This window comes from Carassius gibelio, chromosome A1 (assembly GCF_023724105.1).
Source record: "Carassius gibelio isolate Cgi1373 ecotype wild population from Czech Republic chromosome A1, carGib1.2-hapl.c, whole genome shotgun sequence".
NCBI classification, from domain to species: Eukaryota; Metazoa; Chordata; class Actinopteri; order Cypriniformes; family Cyprinidae; genus Carassius; species Carassius gibelio.
Genome location: NC_068371.1, coordinates 3492241 through 3512792, shown reverse-complemented (window position 1 = coordinate 3512792; position 20552 = coordinate 3492241). Strand labels below are relative to the sequence as shown.

General features: G+C 34.6%; 3 protein-coding genes across 3 annotated transcripts; 1 reads left to right on the top strand and 2 right to left on the bottom strand.

The window, feature by feature from the left end:
• Nucleotides 1-5323: 5323 nt before the first annotated feature.
• Nucleotides 5324-7780, bottom strand: qdprb.1 (quinoid dihydropteridine reductase b, tandem duplicate 1). The gene is made up of 7 exons (XM_052555781.1): nucleotides 7617-7780; nucleotides 7321-7413; nucleotides 7050-7146; nucleotides 6117-6257; nucleotides 5892-6000; nucleotides 5725-5808; nucleotides 5324-5647 (listed from the first exon to the last, which is right to left on the bottom strand). The coding sequence occupies exons 1-7, from the start codon at nucleotides 7707-7709 to the stop codon at nucleotides 5545-5547; spliced, it is 720 nt and encodes a 239-aa protein (XP_052411741.1). The 5' UTR covers nucleotides 7710-7780; the 3' UTR covers nucleotides 5324-5544.
• Nucleotides 7781-8023: 243 nt separating this feature from the next.
• LOC127957210 (general transcription factor IIE subunit 2) lies at nucleotides 8024-18549 on the top strand. The gene is made up of 8 exons (XM_052555676.1): nucleotides 8024-8199; nucleotides 9266-9429; nucleotides 15692-15783; nucleotides 16378-16485; nucleotides 17188-17370; nucleotides 17662-17755; nucleotides 17887-18002; nucleotides 18137-18549. Exons 2-8 carry the CDS (start codon nucleotides 9267-9269, stop codon nucleotides 18254-18256), a joined length of 876 nt encoding a protein of 291 aa, XP_052411636.1. The 5' UTR covers nucleotides 8024-8199; nucleotide 9266; the 3' UTR covers nucleotides 18257-18549.
• On the bottom strand, nucleotides 10973-14093 carry smim18 (small integral membrane protein 18). Its single transcript, XM_052555893.1, has 2 exons — nucleotides 13987-14093; nucleotides 10973-11588 (listed from the first exon to the last, which is right to left on the bottom strand). The coding sequence occupies exon 2, from the start codon at nucleotides 11585-11587 to the stop codon at nucleotides 11375-11377; it is 213 nt and encodes a 70-aa protein (XP_052411853.1). The 5' UTR covers nucleotide 11588; nucleotides 13987-14093; the 3' UTR covers nucleotides 10973-11374.
• Nucleotides 18550-20552: the final 2003 nt, after the last annotated feature.

The following is a 20552-nucleotide window of genomic DNA, read 5'->3' as shown; positions in this document are numbered from 1 at the left end:
AAAGGAGAGAGAGAGACGAGGGAGGGGTGAAGCAATGGAGAGAGGCTTCTGTAATTGGAGGGTCTTTCCTTACAGTACAGTCTGACAAGTTGGCCAATTAGAGCAAAATTCAATGCAATGCAATCACTGTTTGCTTTTAGAATGTTTCGGATAAAATCCCCAATGTACGTCATCAGTTAGTAGGCCTACTGCAGTATGTGGTATAGTAGGATAGCTTGCTGATGTGCAAATTAATTGCACTGAGCATTGCACATATTTAATGCAGTACTGCAACTACTGTGCGTGTGTGTGCGCGCGCGCGCGCGTTTCTCTACTTGTATTTTTCCATCTCTTTCTTTATGACTCACACAAGAGACTTGCTCTCCCACATACATACAGACACATTCTCTCTCTGTCTCTCACTCTCTCCTATTGTTTGGAGACATACACACAATTTAATTCTTTTAAAAAACAATGTAAACTTGCAGCACAGTTTCCATTCGTTTCTTTATAAAAATCTCTCTTATGTAATAAGAGACAAAGCAAGCCCATATGGATTCTATTACTCTCTTGTTTTAGGGGGAGAGCAGGGCCCCAAAAGTTCACCTCCTTTACTTCACTTTCTTTTTTTTTTTGCCTCTTAGTCTCTTTTTCTCATGGCCAAAATCAAGACACTCCCTCTATTTTTACAAAACACAGTAGAGTAACACACACACGCACACACATGCACAGTTCCTGTTGCTTCATTTTGTGAATGTGTGATTGATAGTTCAGTGCTCATGTGGCTTCACAATGCAAAGTGTAGGTATACTAGTAAAGAGGATCAGACACACACACACACACACACACACACACACACACACACACACACCTCCCCCTCAGGTCAGTTAATAAGAGTGGTTGCTGGGCTCTTTGTGTGCGTTGTGTCTCATGGGGAAAGGCGAGGGTGGAGAGGGGGGTCTAAAGGAATGGAATTTACCCACTCCACTGCTGTATAAATTTAGAGAGAGAGAGAGAGAGAGAGAGAGAGAGAGAGAGAGCAGGATAATGAGAAGGCTCTCTATCCATGTCTTTGTGTTTATCAATTTTCCTCCCGTCTCTATGGTGACTTGATCAAAGATGACCACAAGATGTCACTCTCTGATCTCCCTTTAGTTAATGGTCAATAGCAAGAGGACTGAGAATAGCAGAACTTCTGGGAAGGACAAGGTCTATATATATATCTATATGCTGTATATGGGGTTCAAATGTGTGAATGTGTGAACACATCGAAATTAAGAGATTCAAAATACAATTTATATATATAAATACACTGAAATGTTTTGATGTAAAGAGAATTCAGATTTACAAGTCTCTTCATTTTCTCACACAAGACAGCTTTATAAGATTTTTATAAGATTATTAATTTTATTTAGTTTATTTGGACAATATAAATATATACGATAAAAAGCAAATAAATACCATTACCCAGAAAACCTGAAGCTCATTAAGATAAAAAAAGAAGTAAAAATATATAAATATGTATAAATTGCATCAAATTATTAACAGCATAACTTAAAAATCAAAGATAATATACACTAGAAGCGCAAACACTATAAGATACATAAAATACATAAACGCCAAGAAAAATGGAAACAAGATTATATGGCAGAAATAAAAATGTATTTTATGCATCTTTTATAATATATTAAAGTAAACCTTTTTCACCAGGTGGGATGAATCATTCCATAATTTGAGTGAGAAAAACTGGTGGACCACATGATTTTAAAATCATGATTACGAACAGGATTTGTATGACTGCATGCTGCTTGCATTAAACAAAAGAACAAGAACTGTATGAAATATCAAGAAATTAATTTTAATGTTCTATTCAGTGTTTCACTCAGATTTATTCAGATAATATGTGTAGTAAAAGAATTGTTGAAGAACAAAGTGTCAAACACAAATATTTGAAAATTAAATGTGTATGTGAGGGCCCCATCAAGAAGAAATAAAAATGAAAGAGAAATAAAACATATTTTATGAAATGTAAATAAACCTAAAATCCAGTTAGATGAAGATTATAATGAACGTCCAAGGATCTTGCTCTTCATTTAGAGCAGAAGTGGCCCTCTCTGACCTTGCACAAGCAATCTCACTAAGTCGCATGAGTGTGTGTTTTATTGTGCAATTAATGCATGCCATTCCACAAACACACACATATGCATCTATACATATGGATTATCAAGAGAAGGGAAAATAGAGACAGAGTGAGTCAGAAAGAAAGATCCACATGGATTTTATAGTTGAATCATTTGATTAAATATTAATGCAACCTCAGATTCTCAAAAAATATTCCACAGACACTACAATATATAGGAGGGAGTACAAAAACACACATGCACACGCGCGCACGCACACACACACACACACAGGCACGCGCGCACACACACACACACACACACAATAAACATACTAACACATACTAGATATGAACATTAAAGACACTCCACACACTGAAAACATTCATACCACCACTGTAAAAAAATAAATATATATATATATATTCTCAAAGAATTTTTTGTCTTGCTTTAAAGTAAAATATCTACATGATTTTCAGAACAAGATTTTATAAGAGAAACAAAAATGTACAATATATGACCATTAAATATATTTAAATTAATTTAGTCTTATTTTTAAAAAAAAATGTTTCGTTTTTTTGAATGCCAAACTATATCTAGACATTTCATATCTGCTTTCAGCATTGTACTTTATTAAAGCAAATATATATATATATATATATATATATATTTAAATACACGTATATATATATATATATATATATATATATATATATATATATAGATATATATACATATATATATATTGTATAATGTGATATAGCATTGCATTCTTTTGAAATTACTGCTTTATTTTCTCTATTTGACAGCAGAAAATGTGCATTTTTTCATATTCAAGGTTCTACAAGGCATGGATATCAGCCAGATTCATCAAAAAAAAATTTGATTAATATATAAATAAAACATTATATAAAAATTAAAACATAATTAAAAGGGAATTCTAATTAATTTAATTTATATATGGATTCAACATAAATTGCATGACGTCCACAAAATACACTGTACTTGCTGTATAACAATGCTCACATTACAAACAAATCACATACAAAAGAATTATAATCAAGAGTTATTTACAACCAATTAGTAGTCAAATTTTAAAGGTGTAAAGAAGAGTAAAGAATAGCAGCACACATTCAACCGCTCAAGAGTAACAAACACAACTTCAGCTTCGCTTGCTGTATGCTTCTACCAATCACTATTCTTTAGATCTGACGTTGTCATAGCAACCTCAACTCAGTGACCTCGTTCTTTCAGCTTTGAAATTATGGGCTGCCCAGCCTGATAACAAGCCAGAAAAAAAACAGAGATAGAGAAAATACTTTTTCCTATTTTCTATTGCTGCTGCTGCAATGCAATGACACAGCCTACTGTAATTTCAGAAATTATGAAACATTATGAATCCACCACAAATCTCAGTTAATTAAATTCATTACAAATAATGACAATACAAATAATAAGTGCATGCAGTGCATTAGAAATTAGTTATTCCTATTCAACGACTCCTGGACAAAATACAGCACAATTTTGTATGCCATGCCTGATAATAATGATGTAATTCTTAACAAGCTGTTTTTATTTTAAACACCATCTAATATTTGCAGAAACTAATCATTAAAAAAATATGCATCACCAATATATTCTTAATTTCAGTCCTCAAGTGTCACATATTTGATACGTTCATTGTCTTCTAATTCAACTAATTCACAACTGGTGTCTTATAGAAAGACAGATGATGATGATGATGTTAAGAAGTAATACATATTTTTTTCTTGGCACTCATTAGACTCCTTAATACCAACTAGAGCATCATTTGACTACTTTTTCTGATTGTGTACATGCATCTATAGCTTTCAGAAGCACACATCCAGCAGATTCGCAAGCAAACATCATCTGGTGTTGACTCCAGTGTCTTCAGATGTTAATGTAGAAGGACTGAATGAGGAAGAATGGGAGGTTTTGTGTGGCCCTGCAGGAAAATCCTGCTAAAAACAAAACCTGCTCATGAATGTTACGAAAGGGTTCTTAGCTGTTGCATCATGTGGAATCTCATTATATTAATAAACCTCGAAAAGGCTCACTGGTGCAATCGTGCAACAATTTTGCATCGTATCATACAGTCGTTAGTTTATTTACATTCGCAGGAATGAAAATGAAAAAAATGGACCTATTTTTGCTAATGTTGTTTCAAATTCATATGATCTCTGTGGAACACATACGAAGTTAGGCAGGAATTTTATAATCTTTTGTTTATACAATGACAGTGGATGAATGTGAAATTTGGCCACTCAACATTAAGTTGCAACATCAATGCAATTCACATTCGATACTTTTAACTGCATTTGATTGACTTTCTATTGATGCATTATTTTTTTTTTTTGCTTTAATGGAACTTGCATATCACCCACAGATCACCATGAATTTTTTTATTAGAAAAGAGCAGCATGAACATTTTGAGAAATCTCCTTTTGTGTTCCATGCAAGACAAAACAACATGACAGGAAGTAAACGACAGAATTTAGATTTTTTCAAGCATCAAATGGCACTTCCGAACATGTACTGAATGTTTACTATAGATTAACAGAGAAAGCTGTACCCTAAATTTAAAAAACACAATCAATTATTTCCTGAAATAGCATTTTAAAGTGAAATAATACTCTCTGTACCTCAGTTGTGTCATGGTTTCCTCTCAATCATGAACAGGAGAAAATTAACATGTTAAGTGTTAAAATGTTAACATTATAAAAAGACAAAATTGTTATTTTCTACTGTTGCCATTTAAAAATTCTACTTCATTATTTCTACAATTTAACTCATTATGCATTTAATGAGTCTAATGACTTTTTTTTTTAACAATGAGTGCATCTCTTTTCTAGTAGCTCAGGAACTATTATAATTTTTCCATTTCATTAAAATTACTGGAAATTTAACACTCATTTCATAAACCATATATTTTTGTTACAATAAAAGCAAGTTTATAAAGAGAAAATAAGGCAATAGTTCAGTACCTAAATGAATTGCCGATCCTCACAAAAAAAAAACTGCATCACTTAGTTAAAGCACTTTTCTAGCTTGATATATATATATATATTTTTTTATAAAATATAAAAAAAGATTATTTTTTTGTAAAGACCCAAAGGAGAACCTGTAATTGAATTAAACATCAGTGCCCCCTTATGGTAAGAAATAGAAGGATGTAGGATTTAGAGAAAAAAAAAGAATCAAAATGCATCAGAATAGGACATATTTATTGCTATTTTTTGCCGTCACATTAACAGAACATCGTCTTAGACATTTTTATGCAATAATCCTATTTTAAAGAGCTACAATTTTCAGTATGTTGATGTTTACATGTAAACAAAAAGGCAATAGGACAAAAAGTATCACTAATGCAGAGACAGTAGTGAGTTATAGGCATGATTTGAAGGATTGTGAAAAATGATATTAATCATGACACCGGTGTAGCCTCCGTTTTTCCGTCTGCAGTAACCAGCTGCATCAGAGTACCTGAAGGAGGTCTGTTCTCTCCCGAAGTCCACTTATAGAACAGCCTAGAATACACAAAACAGATCACGGTTTAGATCACACACACCACATACTAAAGATGCTCCCAAACACGCGTACTCACTCTGATATGTACTCCAGCGGTGTCCAGGAAGTGACATCACCATCCGGCATGGACTTTCTATTCATGGGTGTATCCAAAGTCACTCTAAAAGAAGTAATTATCAGTTGGCTTTAAAAACAAAAATATATGCATGGATGAAAATGAGTTTCTATATCGTCATTCCTTACGGAAGTATTGCAACTGCAGTAGATCCTGGAGGAAGACCACCATTAGGTGTGCTCAGGCTCTGACACAACTGATGAACCGCTGCCTTCGCCATGCCATAACCAATGCATCCTACAGTGCCAATGAGAAAGAACACTTCTATACACATAAAAACACACATGCATGTATACACGCACTTTGTATTAAACCTGCTCTAAATGTCCTGCAGTAAATATAAGCATGCATACCTGCTGTTGGACCCAGTGCTGCTTTAGCCCCTGCCAGTGTGAGCAGCCCCCCCTCTCTCAGGTGTTTGGCTGCTAGGTGACTGCAAATCGTGGAGGTCCACACACTCTGCTTCCACATCAGATCGGCATTCTTATACAGAGCTGAGGTGCACAGAATACATTCATACTCAATAGAAACTAATATAATAACTTAGGACTTAAGGACATATTCAGATTTTGAAGATAGCGCCCCCTTGTGATAATACTTAGAATGCAACATTTCAGAAAGCAATGGCAAATAAAAATTCAACTTGCATAGCCAGTGAATGTGTTTGTTTAGAGTATGCATTTTGCATTTAGATTTAAAATGTGACAATGTTCTGGAGTCAAGATTTGGTGTTTCATAAATCAGAGGTTTTCGACAAGAAGGCTTTAGCAAAAATTAGTGGCATGATTTAAAGGTGAAATTTACTCCATGATTTACTCACCCTCAAGCCATCCTAGGTAAATATGATTTTATTCTTCCAGACGAACACAATAAGAGTTATATTTAAAAATATCCTGGCTTTCCCAAGCTTTATTATAGAAGTGAATGGCTGTTGAGATTTTGAAGGCCAAAAAAGTGCATCCATCATAAAAAGTGCTCTGTGAGTTGAATAAAGGCCTTCTAAAATTACCATTTTAAATGTAAATGACAGGGTAATTAATTTTTATTTTTAGGTGAACTATCCGTTTAATATTATTTTTATTTTATCACTAATATAATTAATTTTAATATTAATAAATGTTTAATTATAAATATTTTTTATTGAATAAAAGTTCTTCAAACTTCTGGAAGAACATATATGCACATTATATTCTATATTATATAGATGGCCTTTGATAGTGGAAGGTCTTTGAGTCAGAAAGGTTGTGAATAGGATATGCATTGCTTCTGTGTGTGCATGTACTAACTTTTGGCCTTGGCACTGCCTCCTGCCCAACCTCCTGCCACACACAAGATGGCATCAACCTTATCTTCACCCAACAGCTCACCCACATCAGCTGTCACCTGAATAAAAAAAGAAAGACAGAGATGTAAATATTTGGCGATTTCATAAAGATGGCAATAGCGTCTGCTGACAACCATTCCTAGTTTTTAAAATAAATGCAAATGCACAATTAAAATAAATATTGTTAGTTAAACATACTTCATAATCTTCAGTCATAAAAAGTCATTTTTAACCTGGTTGGCTTGCTCAGTGAAGGATTCAGTCATCTTAACTGTAACATTGGCATTGGCTTCTTCATTGGCATTGAGATCTATAGAGGCAACCCACTGTAAATGTCAAAACACACAGCTGAAATAACATGATCCACCTTATTTACACAGTGTATGACAGGCCACAAGAAATGTATGGTAACTGTGACATATGAATTAATAATTAACAACAGCATCACTAAAACACATGTCTGATTAACAAACTAAAGAGCTATTTATTTTTAATGACATGAGCTGTCTTTTGGGTTAAGACAACTTACCCAGTTTTTAGCTCTGAAGTACTGCACACATGCAGATCCTAGAGCCCCCTTTCCTCCGTAAACAAGCACTCTGTGGGCTTCAGTAGCTGCCATGCTATTCCTGCCTTCAGAAGCACACGAGATCGAGTTATGCAAGAAAATCCGCACGTGCGCCTCCTACAGGTAAAGAGGAGAGGAGCAATCCGAATTTTAATAGTCTTGGTTGTTCAAGCATTCTAAAATGTTTGTATAAACGGGTAAAACAATAAAAAAAAAAATTTCCAGTTTAATGTTTGAAAATATTTTACCAAGTCCAGTGAATGTAAATCCGTACAGCGCCACATTTATAATACTCTTTTTGACCAGCAGGTGGCGAAGGACGTCTTTTCAAATCACTATTAAAAACAACCTTAAAAGAAGAACGCCGCTCTTCCGCAGGAAGTTCATGTTGTTGTGTAGCATCGCTATTCGCTAGGACCCTGTGTTTTCACAAAGTTTCTCACTTGGCTTCATCCCTAAATCGACAGCATATAATGGTTGAAAATGATATTTAAGCTTTAGCTGAGCTGTTTCTCTCTGAGAGAGAAGCCTGTGAGGTTTTCAGGTAACGCTCAGAACTTTTCTTCATTAAATTGTGGATGTGTTTTTGTATGATTTGTGTTATTGTGATTTAAACGTCCTTTGTTAGACATTTAATATCCACTCGGTGCTGACTGTAAACAAGTGATTTATCTCTGTATTTTGGATATGGATAAACTTCCATCTATTTCTGTAAATTAACCTGTTAACTGCCAAACGGCCCCTCAGTGTGACGCCTACGTTTACTACAATATATTACACTTAAATCCTAATCTAATTATGACAAACTATATATCGTTGGAAAGGTCTAAGACTCCTAAATAGATATTTTACCAATTGTTTTTGTTAAAAATTATGTATGAAAAGTAATAGATTAATTTATGGCAAGAGTGCACATCAAAAACCCTTTGTCTGACCTTTGTCAATCACACTTTAGAAATCATCAGAAATGATACATCACTTCAAAACTTTAAATCTCAAAATTCATCCTTTGAAGCCCGTTTTTAAAACAAACATTGCATTACCATGAAAATGGTACATAAAAATTATATAAAAAATATTTTTCAGTCATGAATTATAAAAATTTTGGTTAGATTTAGATTTTTTTTTAAGTCTAAGTTCAAAAATGTGAGTGACAGTTTAGAGGTTTAAATAACAAATTCCGTTACGAACCTAAAAAGTGTTTGTTTTTGAATAAATGAACTTTGTTGGGCCAGAAATCAAATGAAAAGCAGCCAGTGCATCCAAGTTATTGGAACTAGCTGATTATGATTACAGCTTTACTGTTATTCCTAATATTATTGGTAAAATAAATAATTGCGTCCAAACCTTTGACTAATAGAGTATATTATCTCATCAGATGTTATGGTTCTATTTCCAGCTTATATTTTATAGTTTAAAGTGCACTGATTTATTTCTCTTATTCATAGTTTTGGCTTGCACCAACCTGTTATAACATTTGTGTATTTAACTACAGTTCTGATCTAATTGCTAGCCTTATTTATAATGTCATTGATGGAAACGAATAAGTTAGTTGATATGCATGTATAAACAGTGTTGGATGCAATGATGACTGTATTGTATGTGTGTAGGATGGATAAAGCTCTGTTGAGAGAGCGAGAGCTCTTTAAAAAGAGAGCGCTGTCCAATCCCGCTGTAGAGAAGAGACCAGTGACATCTGATGCCTCTCGATCCTCCAAGAAGAAGAAGAGCAGACCTGACAAAGAGACGTCATCCTCCTCCAAAAACAGCACAGGTCAGAGTCTTTCGAGCTTTATTTTCATCAAAGAACTCGGAAGAAGGAAAAAAATCATGGTTTCCACACAAATATGAAGCAGAAAAACTAATAAATCAGCATATTAGAATGGTTTCTGAAGATCACGTGACACTGAAGACTGGAGGAATGATGCTTAAATTCACAGGAACACATTACATTTTAACATAAGAGAATCTTCTTTCAAAAACATTTAAAACAACGTACAACCCCACACTTTTGAATGGTAGTCTATGTAGATTTCTTCTATATCATACTTATTGTACTGATGATTTAACATTATTTTAATGGCCTTGGCGTATCTAAACCATTGTATTTTTTTTGTTTGTTTTGGGAGATGCTTGAACATTACCAATCCTCAACATAAAAAGAAGCTGAAAGTAACGAGTGACTTTGGTGTTTTTGTCAGCCTGGTTCATTGCAGTCTGATTTGCCGAAACGCTTTTCTAAAAAAAAAAAAAGCATCTTTATATCAGCTCCATCTTTACTGTCTTGAGTAAAACTAGTGTCAGTGACTAGAATGATATTGAGGATTCTTAAATTTATGTCAGTGAGCCTAACATGTAAAACCAGGAGATATATATATTTATTTATTTATAAATCATTAATTTATGTATTTAGTAATTATTTATTCATTCATTATTTATTCATCTATTTATCTATTTAATAATGTATTTATCTGTATAAGAATTTATTATTTATTTACTAATTAATTAATTTATTAGTTTATTAACGTATTCATTATTATTAATCTATTTGTTTATGTATTTATTAAATTTATTTAGAATTTTGAATAATTTATAATTTTTATTTATTTATTTGTATTTTTTGTGGAGTGTCACCTAGGCCTGTCGCAATAATCAATATATCGACTTATTGCACAATATATGTACATATATTGTGCAATATATATGTACTTAATTATTTACTTAATTTTTAAATTAATTATTCATGCCACCATGTTTTGTACATCTCACTTGTGCCTGTGTCTTTTGCAGCTTGTCGTTTTTGTTAAAAAAAAAAAGGTTATTTACTATTTATTAAGGTTTTTAAGGTATCTACTAATTGGATACTTAATTTCCACGATCTAAAAATTCTCAAAAATATTTTTTTTGTCGTTTTATGCCGTTACATTAAGATTTTATATTCTGTGGTATAAAATGTTCTTTAAAATGACAGTAATATTGATTATCGCAATTATTTCTGGGGCAATATATCGCTCAACAATAAGTTGTTATTGTGACAGGCCTGGTGTCAGCAAGGCACAGAAAAGCAAAGTTTACCTGTTTCTGCACGTTTTTGAGCATGTAGACAGATTTAAATTTATTTTCAGCAGATGATGATATCTTCCGTGACCCTTACGGGAACTACACATTTCTTGTGTTCGTGTGATTTTTATTATATTATTTTAAATACACATTTTTAAGGCATTGCAAAGATGCAATAATTGACATTTAGTGCATTTAGTTATACATAACAATTACTCACATATTAAATCGGACCTAAAAATGAATGTAAACACGCATACAAACCTTCCTTTTATTCCAAATATACTGTGTGGTATTTGCTTGAAGTTGTCGAATCATATTGTACGTAACTTATTAATTCTATAATACAGACATGTAGACTTTGTCATCCCACACAAAGGGAAAGATTCATCTCAACAAAAAATTCTACAGGTTTATATCATGATCATCACAGAATACTACTTGAATACTGAAGAGGAGACAATGAGGTGCACATACAAGCTAGATTTCCCTCGTTCTGGTGTAAATCTCATCTAAGATTTGAAGCCATGGAGACACCTGTGCAGTGTATTGCTGTTGGAGCTAGTGAGAGTAGAGCGCTTCTGTCTCTGTATGTGTCTGGTGTGTGTTTTACGGCCCTCCAATCTGGTGAAGAGCTCGGTCCAAATCCATGGTTATAACTAGACCACCTCGTCCTGCTGGCGGCGCATGTCTCGAACGGTTTTGGTTTTGGTGAAGCATCCGCAGTCCAGCAGCTCATAGAGGAACGCCAGCGTGGCGAGGGAGAGGATGGTGAGGATGAAGAGGAGCAGGATGATGAAGCAGGCGATGTTCCAGCCATCGTGAAAGGGATAGATCTGCTGGATCAGAGCAGAACTGCTGGACATGTTCATACTGCAGAGAGACCGATGAATACAGTCAGTTATTGAGGAGGAAGATGGAAGAAGAGCTAGCTGGTGGCAGGGTGATTGACAGATTGAATAACAATTTCTACACACTACTTTGTGTGTTTTTGGTGTTGATGGGAAACGCACATTCATTATTTCATACAGTGCTTTAGCTGTCAGCCAGACATTGCAACCCACTGTTCTTGAGTATCTTTCATCATACGGTAAGTGCAGGGTTTGCAACAGATGTTAAGTCAAAGAGAGCTCAACTCTAGTTTGATACATCTTTGTCCACACCTCATCTTAACTCCTTTTATTGGGAACAGATAAACCCAAAATCAGAATAATTACTTAGGAATTACTTAAAGTTGATTAGTTGCTTTAGGCAACCCATACGTTTTATGAAAAAAAAAAAAAAAAAACAGATTTGCAGTGCAAAGGTGCAAGTAAGTAATTATTGGGACATACTGTCAAATCATAAAATTGCATCTACTGTTTGTGGTAATGCAAAAAAAAAGACTAATTCTTTTCATTCAGTATTGGTTGCTCTTAGGTTCATGCATTTAAAAAAAATACATTCTCGTTGGTAAGATATGAAGTTTGCATTTATTTAATAAAAAAGATAAAAACAGTAAGACCAGTAAATATTATAGCCATTTGATAATATATATATATATATATATATATATATATATATATATATATATATATATATATATATATATATATATATATTTTACAAAAATGTAAATTTATTCCTGTGAATTTTCAGTATCATTACTGCAGGCTTCAGTGTCACATGATCCTTTAAAAAAATAATTCTGATATGATTTGGCACTCAATTTCTCAATTTTGTGGAAACCATAATGCAAGATTCTGTGATGCATAGAAAGTTTCAAAAGAACAGCATTTAATTGAAATGGTTGAAATTGATTTTTTTGGAAGAATTTAAGTCGTTACTGTCAGTTTGATCCATTTAATGCACCCTTGTCAAATAGAAGCAGTACCGTATTTTTCGGAGTATAAGTCGCATCAGTCCAAAAATACATCATGTTGAGGAAAAAACATATATAAGTCGCACTGGACTATAAGTTGCATTTATTTAGAACCAAGAACCAAGAGAAAACGTTACCGTCTCCAGCCACTATATGTTTTCAGTCTAGGCTCCAGGAGTACTGAGCAGCACAGAGCGCCCTCTCGCGGCTGGAGACCATAATGTTTTTCTCTTAGTTCATTTCTCTTGGTTCATGTCACATTAATTTTGATAAATAAGTCGCACCTGACTATAAGTCACAGGACTAGCCAAACTATGATAAAATAAGTTATAGTAAAACTTATAGTTCGGAAAATACTCTTTAAAAAAATGTAAATGATGATAATCTTACTGACCCCAGACTTTTGAATGGTAGTATAGTGTCAAATATTCCTTGCCAAACACTTACACATTAGCCTAAAACGCAGAGATAAAAACATAAAGCTTTGTAAATCTACTACTGTATTATACCATCCAGGCAGCTTTAGCATACTATTTTCAATGCACCTTTTTTGGGTATTGGCGACTCCTAATCTTACATGTTATGTAGGACAAATGAATCGAGATGAATCAGCTGACCTAGTTTGCTTGAGTGGACATTGCGTATGTTGTGTAAGTTTAGACCAGAGTGAAAGTTTCGTTTACAGCATTTTTCAGATAATTTGTATATGGTGTTTGAAATTCATTCTAATGAGCAATCAAAAGTTTTTCTGAATAACGTCATCAAAGTGGGATCTGTGCACATTAGGAATCCAGTCTTGGATGTAATTAGGTTAAGTGTAACATGAGCCACGCGAAAGCATTTCTCACACGTCACGCTTCTGCAGGAATACAGCTTCACTTTCGATTCAACCATGACTTAGAAGACCGCTCCTCCATCTCCAGAGAGATATAAACCTCCTTTCCCATTCAGTTATTCAGTTTTTATTTTATTTTCATAAGTCCCATCTGAAAATGACAGATGGCTTCTGCTTGTCCATTTCTTTCAAGCCCCTTTTCTAATGTTAGCCTCCTTTTGAGACTTACAGATGATAGAGAATGAGATTTTCTTGTTAGATATTCAGTACGCAATCAGTCTGATGCTCTCTGGTGGTTATGATCAAGAAATACACCGTCAGCTTCATCTGTCTGGATCCACGTCCGATACACGTCCGATCAAGATCTGATGTTTTGATTACCTTTTATATGTTTGTGACACATTTGTGCATGTCACATTTTAGTTATAGTTGCACACCTTCGTCATGTGTATATACTGAATATAAAGAGTCCATTATTTAAAAAATCCATTGAAGATGGATGATGTGATGGTGATGTTTTAGTCCGAGTATAGAATCAGTTGCATTGTGTTGTGTTGTATAAAAGCAGGACGTACCTGGGTGTGGGTGTCTGGATGCGGGGTGATGGAGCAGCCTCTTCCTCGTCTGTGTTTTGTCTTTCTTGCTGCTCTCTCTCTCTCTCTCCCTGCTCCACCCTAACCAGGAATCATGTATTGCACTGGCTGGTCCGAGTCTCTGCTTCGACGCCATTGGCTGGCGGTCCTGTCATTCAAAGCATCAACCATCCAACCTACTGTGACGCATCTGCTCTCAGCGTTAAGTCCCGCCCACATGATGAATCATTCATGAGTCGGTGCCAAGATGCGGCTGAGACTGGCTGTGCTCCAGTTGCAAGGGTTTGAGAGCACGGTGTGGAGGAGGAAGAGGGTGTGATGCTAGAGAGACATGCACTGAGGAAATTATTATTTTCACCACGGTTTCTTACAAGGGGCTTGATGTGGAGAAAACGGGATGAGCACAGACAATCAAAAAATCATTGTCCAGTTTTGCTTTGGGATTAATGTCCGTTTTTTGCATGAGGAATGTCAAATTTATTTAATTGTTTTAATTTCCCAAATTGGCCACGTTTATCTTTTTATAAAGTTGCTTGGTTTAGAAATCAAAATCAAAAAGCATAGGATATCAAAGATGCATGCATCTATGCATCCTTTAAAAATTTATCAAATGAAGGTATCTCTGAGGACAGGATGTGACAAATAATAGATTTCTAGACTAATAGAACTGGATTGCTCATGACATCTTAAAAGTGAAGCCACTGCTCCGCTATATTGATGTTCCCTAGTATTCCCATGCATCCTATTGAATTCATAGGAAATCATATGATTTTAAAGAAAAAACATCACCTAACAAGTCAGCGTTTTAATATCTAAAGTATCTTTTTATGCTTTGTTTACACACACATTCGCCTTGTACAGTTATTCACTGTTTATGTAACTTTTGTTATAGTTCTATATTGTTCACTGGCTTGTTTACACTGGGGATTAAATGTATAATTTTCACACAAAAAAATCGAAATTCTATTTAATAAAGTAAGATAATAATTTTTTTGATTCCCTTAAAAAAATTCCATGCCAGATCACTCACACAAAGCATATCCTTAAAAATACAGACACAAGAATAATTTGATTTAAGCATAAAATATAACCAACCGTTTGAATCGAATAAGCATTGTATTGCACAATAAGACGATATGCAAAAGATGTGATCAATTTACATTTGCTAACGACTATTAAAAACACATAAATAAATGCCAGCTTTTGATATCATATTGTCTCTGAGATATAAAATCCAAAGCAATAACAAACAAGCTGAAATGAATGATTATATATTTACTGTGCTTACCAGAAATTTTTCAACATTTTTATCATTAAACATTTTTATCATTCAGAATAGAATAGAAGGCTATTTTGCTGTCGTGCAGATAAAATCAGTTTTTGTCAGAGGTTTTTCTTTGCATTAGAGAAAGTGTTGGGAAATTGGTTGCATCTGAATGGCCGGAGTGATTTTTCACTTTGCACATCGTCAGAATAGACCTTTTTGTTTTGCTTTTTCATTTCACTCTTGGTTTTTGACATGTCTCTTTATTTAGAAAGTGTCTGTTGACAGCTGAAAGAGTGTAAATGGAATGGAATATAACTTTGTGATTGAAAACTGTGTGTGTTCATTGTCGTCTGAAAGGACTGGTTACAGTAGTTCTGCATTAAGACACTTATTATAGTTTCTTATCTTCTCACCGTTCAGATCCCAGCAATGGCTCTTTCAATCTCAAAGCACTTTCTGGGAGCTCAGGATACAAATTTGGAGTTTTGGCCCGAATTGTCAACTACATGAAGGTAATACCAAAATTCACACACATTTTCTATCATTTCCACGATCCATCTCACTTTAGTATACATCACAGACTGATCATTGAGTGGAAAGCTTTTCTACTATTCAGAATGCTATTCAAAATCAAATCTCCATGGGAATGAAATGATGATGAGCTGAGCAATGCACACTGTCATTAAACACATGCTGCCTCCATCCAGTGCCATGGAAAATGTCTTCCAATCTCAGCGCGTCTATTGCCAGTCTCATATCTGTGCCAATATTGTGATCTAAAAAGAAGATTTGTTCTGATTGCTTGTGAAGGTTATTATGTTGTGTGCTTGGAAAAACAGACAAAGAGGAGTAAAACATAGTTTACTCCCTTAACAACAGTTGTGAAATTTCACACTAATGTGACTGATATGCATCATCAGAGTTATTTTACAGTTGTTTCATATTGTTGGAAACAGTGTGTCAGTCTTTTGTGTGTGTGTGTGTGTGTGTTAGCCATGACAGTTCTCCAGTGAAATGATGTCCTTTCTCTGACATGTCAGGCTGTTAATCCACAAATTTGGCAAATTTAAACGCTCTTTTTACATCTCTTTGTCTTTCTTTCCCAGACGAGGCACCAGAGAGGTGATACTCATCATCTGACTCTGGAGGAAATTCTGGACGAGACCAAGCTGCTGGACATTGGCATGAAGCAGAAGCAGTGGCTCATGAGCGAGGTGTGTGTGTGTGTGTCTCAGCATGAGAGAAAGCCATTGGTTCACTAATAATTGCATGGATTGTTTGCGTTTATATTGCAATGCATGTTGCCTGTCCTTGCAGCTGTAAATCTGTAAAAATATGCTTTGCATGAAAGAGGTACGTGAATTTTTAGGATGGTAGGAACAATTCTTATTTGATTTACATATGCTCAAAGACTATAGATCTACCAAGACCGTTCACTCCTGTTACTTAGAAACTGCAATGTGCAATATGGCCCGCCTTCTAAATGAAAGAGCCAATCGCTGATTGGTTAAGTCATTACATCACTGCACATGTGCATTGGCTGGTCTAGACTGAAAAACAACCTTCTTTCCTGTCTGTGCATTCATTGGCAGTTCATTTCAGATTTTGGTGCTGATTTTAACTATGTAATTAAATTGCGAGTACAGAAAACAGCTTTTGAGATTTCAGGATTCCCCCAGGATTCGTTTAGATAGGACTTGGTCTTGGAAATAGGTGTTGCAAATATGGCCACCTAGTGAACAAACTTTCCTTGAACGGGGCTTTGATGAAGCGCCATTTATTCTTCTTCACATTAAAATTAGTTTTGAGCACAGAATGCCATCATTGACCAATCAAAGCAATGTATATTCACACACCCACACACACACATTCAGCAAAAAGGGAAATCTAACCTCTTTCTCCCTCGTTCCCTCCAGGCATTAGCAAGTAATCCTAAAATTGATGTGAGGGAAGGGAAATATGCCTTTAAACCCAAGTTTCATCTGAAGGATAAGAAAGCTCTGCTAAGACTGCTGGACAAACACGATCAGCTGGGAATAGGAGGAGTGTTACTCGACGACGTGGAAGAGGGTCTGCCCAACGCAGCCAAGGCTATTAAAGTAATATACCATCATACTGTGTATATATTTACATTTTTGTAAAAAAAAAAAAAACAGTACATCTAAAGCAGGAGCTACACAGAAACGTAAAGACCAGTAAACAGATGCACTGAGATTTTATCTTCCATAAGATTTTCAAATGCTCCTTTTAGCACCTAATTTGCGTGTAATATTTATATATATAGAAATAATTAAACATTATGTATTTAATGTGTTGTTCTCAGTAGGAAAGAATCAAATTAACTTTTTTTTTTAGGTTTGAAATCCTTAATTGTGTTTTATTTTGTTCAGGCGCTTGGGGATCAGATTATATTTGTGACCAGGCCAGATAAGAAGAAGGTTCTTTTCTACAATGACAAACACTGTCAGTTTGATGTTGATGAAGGTGTGTGACGATCATTAACACTGACCGGTGATTGATATTGACCCGATGCAGCATTGTTGGTTACAGTAATTGATTATACAGTAATGCAGGAGGAGCGTCTCTATTTTAACGCCAGTGTCGTTCTTCTCCAGAGTTCCAGAAGCTGTGGCGCAGCGTTCCTGTTGATTCCATCGATGAGGAAAAGATTGAAGAGTACCTGAAGAAACAGGGCATCTCATCCATGCAGGAGACGGGACCAAAGAAAATAGTGTGTTCTGTGTCTCACACACACACATACAGATACACATTTACATGCAGAGAAACGCTCTACCCGGATTGGCTGGTTCATGCATATTTGTGTTGGAGCGAGCAGTTGATGTGATTTGTGATTGGCTCTTGCAGGCGCCCTTGCAGAAGAGGAAGAAACCTGGAACGCAGAGAAAGAGACGCTATAAGACTCATAATGATCATCTGAATGGAGTATTGGAGGACTACTCTGATGGAGTTCCCTCCAAGAAGTGACACACACACACACACACACACACACACAAGCAGATTTCAAAGTTAGAAGTGACATGACTGATGTCTGTGTGACGTTTGTATATCTGATTTAACGTCTTATTACCAAAACCATAAAGACACACACACACACACACACACACACACCCCTTAGAACTGTACTGAGTGGCACCAATGAGTATTGATTGTAAATATTTTCTTTCCACTGTGATGTTTTACTTTTTGCTAGTGCTTTAAAAATGGTAAATTAAGCTCTTATTTTTTTTAGATTTAAAGATTAAACAAGAGCAATCAAACCACCTGCGTTGTTTTCTTTCGAAGCTATTCATCTGTTTAAAAATGCCTTAATATAAGCACACAAAAGTGTCTTGAAAGATATATATATATATATATATATATATATATATATATATATATATATATATATATATATATATATATATATATATATATATATATATATATATACATATATGCAGATAAAACAATAAGATTTATAAGATTATGGTGTTCTTTTGATCTTTATATTCATCAAAGAATCTTAAAAAAAAAAACAATTCCACAAAATTAAGCAACACAGCTGTGCAACAACCATAAAATGTTTTTAGAGCGTCAAATAATATTTTTGACTCTTTACTACAGAAGCCATCTTGAGTCTCTGGGGTATATTTGTATTGATAGCCAATAATACATTGTATGAGTCAAAATTAAAAAAAAAATCCTTTATGCCAAAAATCATTAGGATATTAAAGATCGTGTTCCATGAAGATATTTTGCTAATTTCCTACTGTAAAAATATACAACCTTCATTTTTCATTAGTAATATGCATTGAACTTCATTTGGGCAACTTTAAAGGTGATTTTATCAGTATTTTTTTTTTTTTTTTTTTTGCATCCTCAGATTCCAGATTTTCAATTAGTTCAGTCAAGTTTTGCTAACCATCCTTACAAACCATACATCAATGGAAATCGTATTTATTCAGCTTTCAGATGATGTATAAATCTCAGTTTATACAAGAGTTGTTCCTACTTTTCTGCTTAAGATTTTTTTTGTAAATCTGTCTCCTGGTGTATATGAATCCATTATTCTGAGCAGCCTCTGCCGACTTAGAGAGGAAGAGCTTTCTGAATGACATCTAAAATAATCAGTTTGTTTTGCTCCGAATGAGAGCCCACACAGCTGATAAAAACATCACAATAATCCACAGCACACCACTCCATCAAATAATGTCTTGTGAAGTGAAAAGCTGTGTGTTTGCGCAAGAAACAATTCCATCAAGACTTTAAACCTCTCTTAACCAATATGTGGGTGGATTTTGATGTGAGAAACAACAGGAGATGGACTTTTTCACTGGAGGAAGCGTTCGTAAGGATTGTGGAATATGTATTTGGCCAGAAAATATTTAAATGATAGATTTGTTTCTTACAATAATGCAGCTTTTGGCTTCAGAAGATGTTAACTGATGGACTGGAGTGGTGTGGATTATTGTGATGTTTTTAGCAGCTGTTTGGACTCTCATTCTGACGGCACCCATTCACTGCAGAGGATATGTTTGTGAGTAAGTGATGCGATGCTACATTTCTCCAAATCTGATGAAGTGAAAAGCTCATCTATATCTTGGATGGCCTGAAGGGGAGTACATTTAAACTTTTTATTTGGCTTAACTATACCTTTAAGGCACTGTAAAAAAAAAATACTAGACATGAACCACTCGTTCATTAAATGTGATTTAATAAATGACAATGCAGTATTTATAAAATTACTGCACGTTCTTGTGCTTACAGAATATAATGTCTATTGGATTCCAGTAGACATCAGTAGGAGTTCTGTTTCTCCATCTGTTAGATCCTGGACACTTTCGTCATGTGCTGCAGTTGTGCTCAAGGATTTAGTGTTTTATATGTATATAGAGGAGCATTTGTTGTTATCTAATGAATATTTATGAGTTTTCAATATCACACACAAATGGTAAAGGATGGAGGTGTGATTCATTATTTAGTTCAGTTGTTAAATGCTTCTATTTCCGATTTTTAAAGAAAAAACATCCTTAATTATTCATAAATGCATTTACTTGCAGTCGAGTTGGTTTACTCAAAGGCAACTTTATTATTCTGTCTGTCTGTCTTTCTGTCTATCATCTCCATCTCTCTTTCTACTGGTTATTTTTATGTATTTTATTTTACAGTTGCGGTATGAGGGAAGATTACAAGAAACTAATCTTGTGCAGGGTTCATGGCTTCCGTTTATTATGATTATTTTAAAAATAGATTTTGTTGTTGAACTTTCCCAATATAGTAT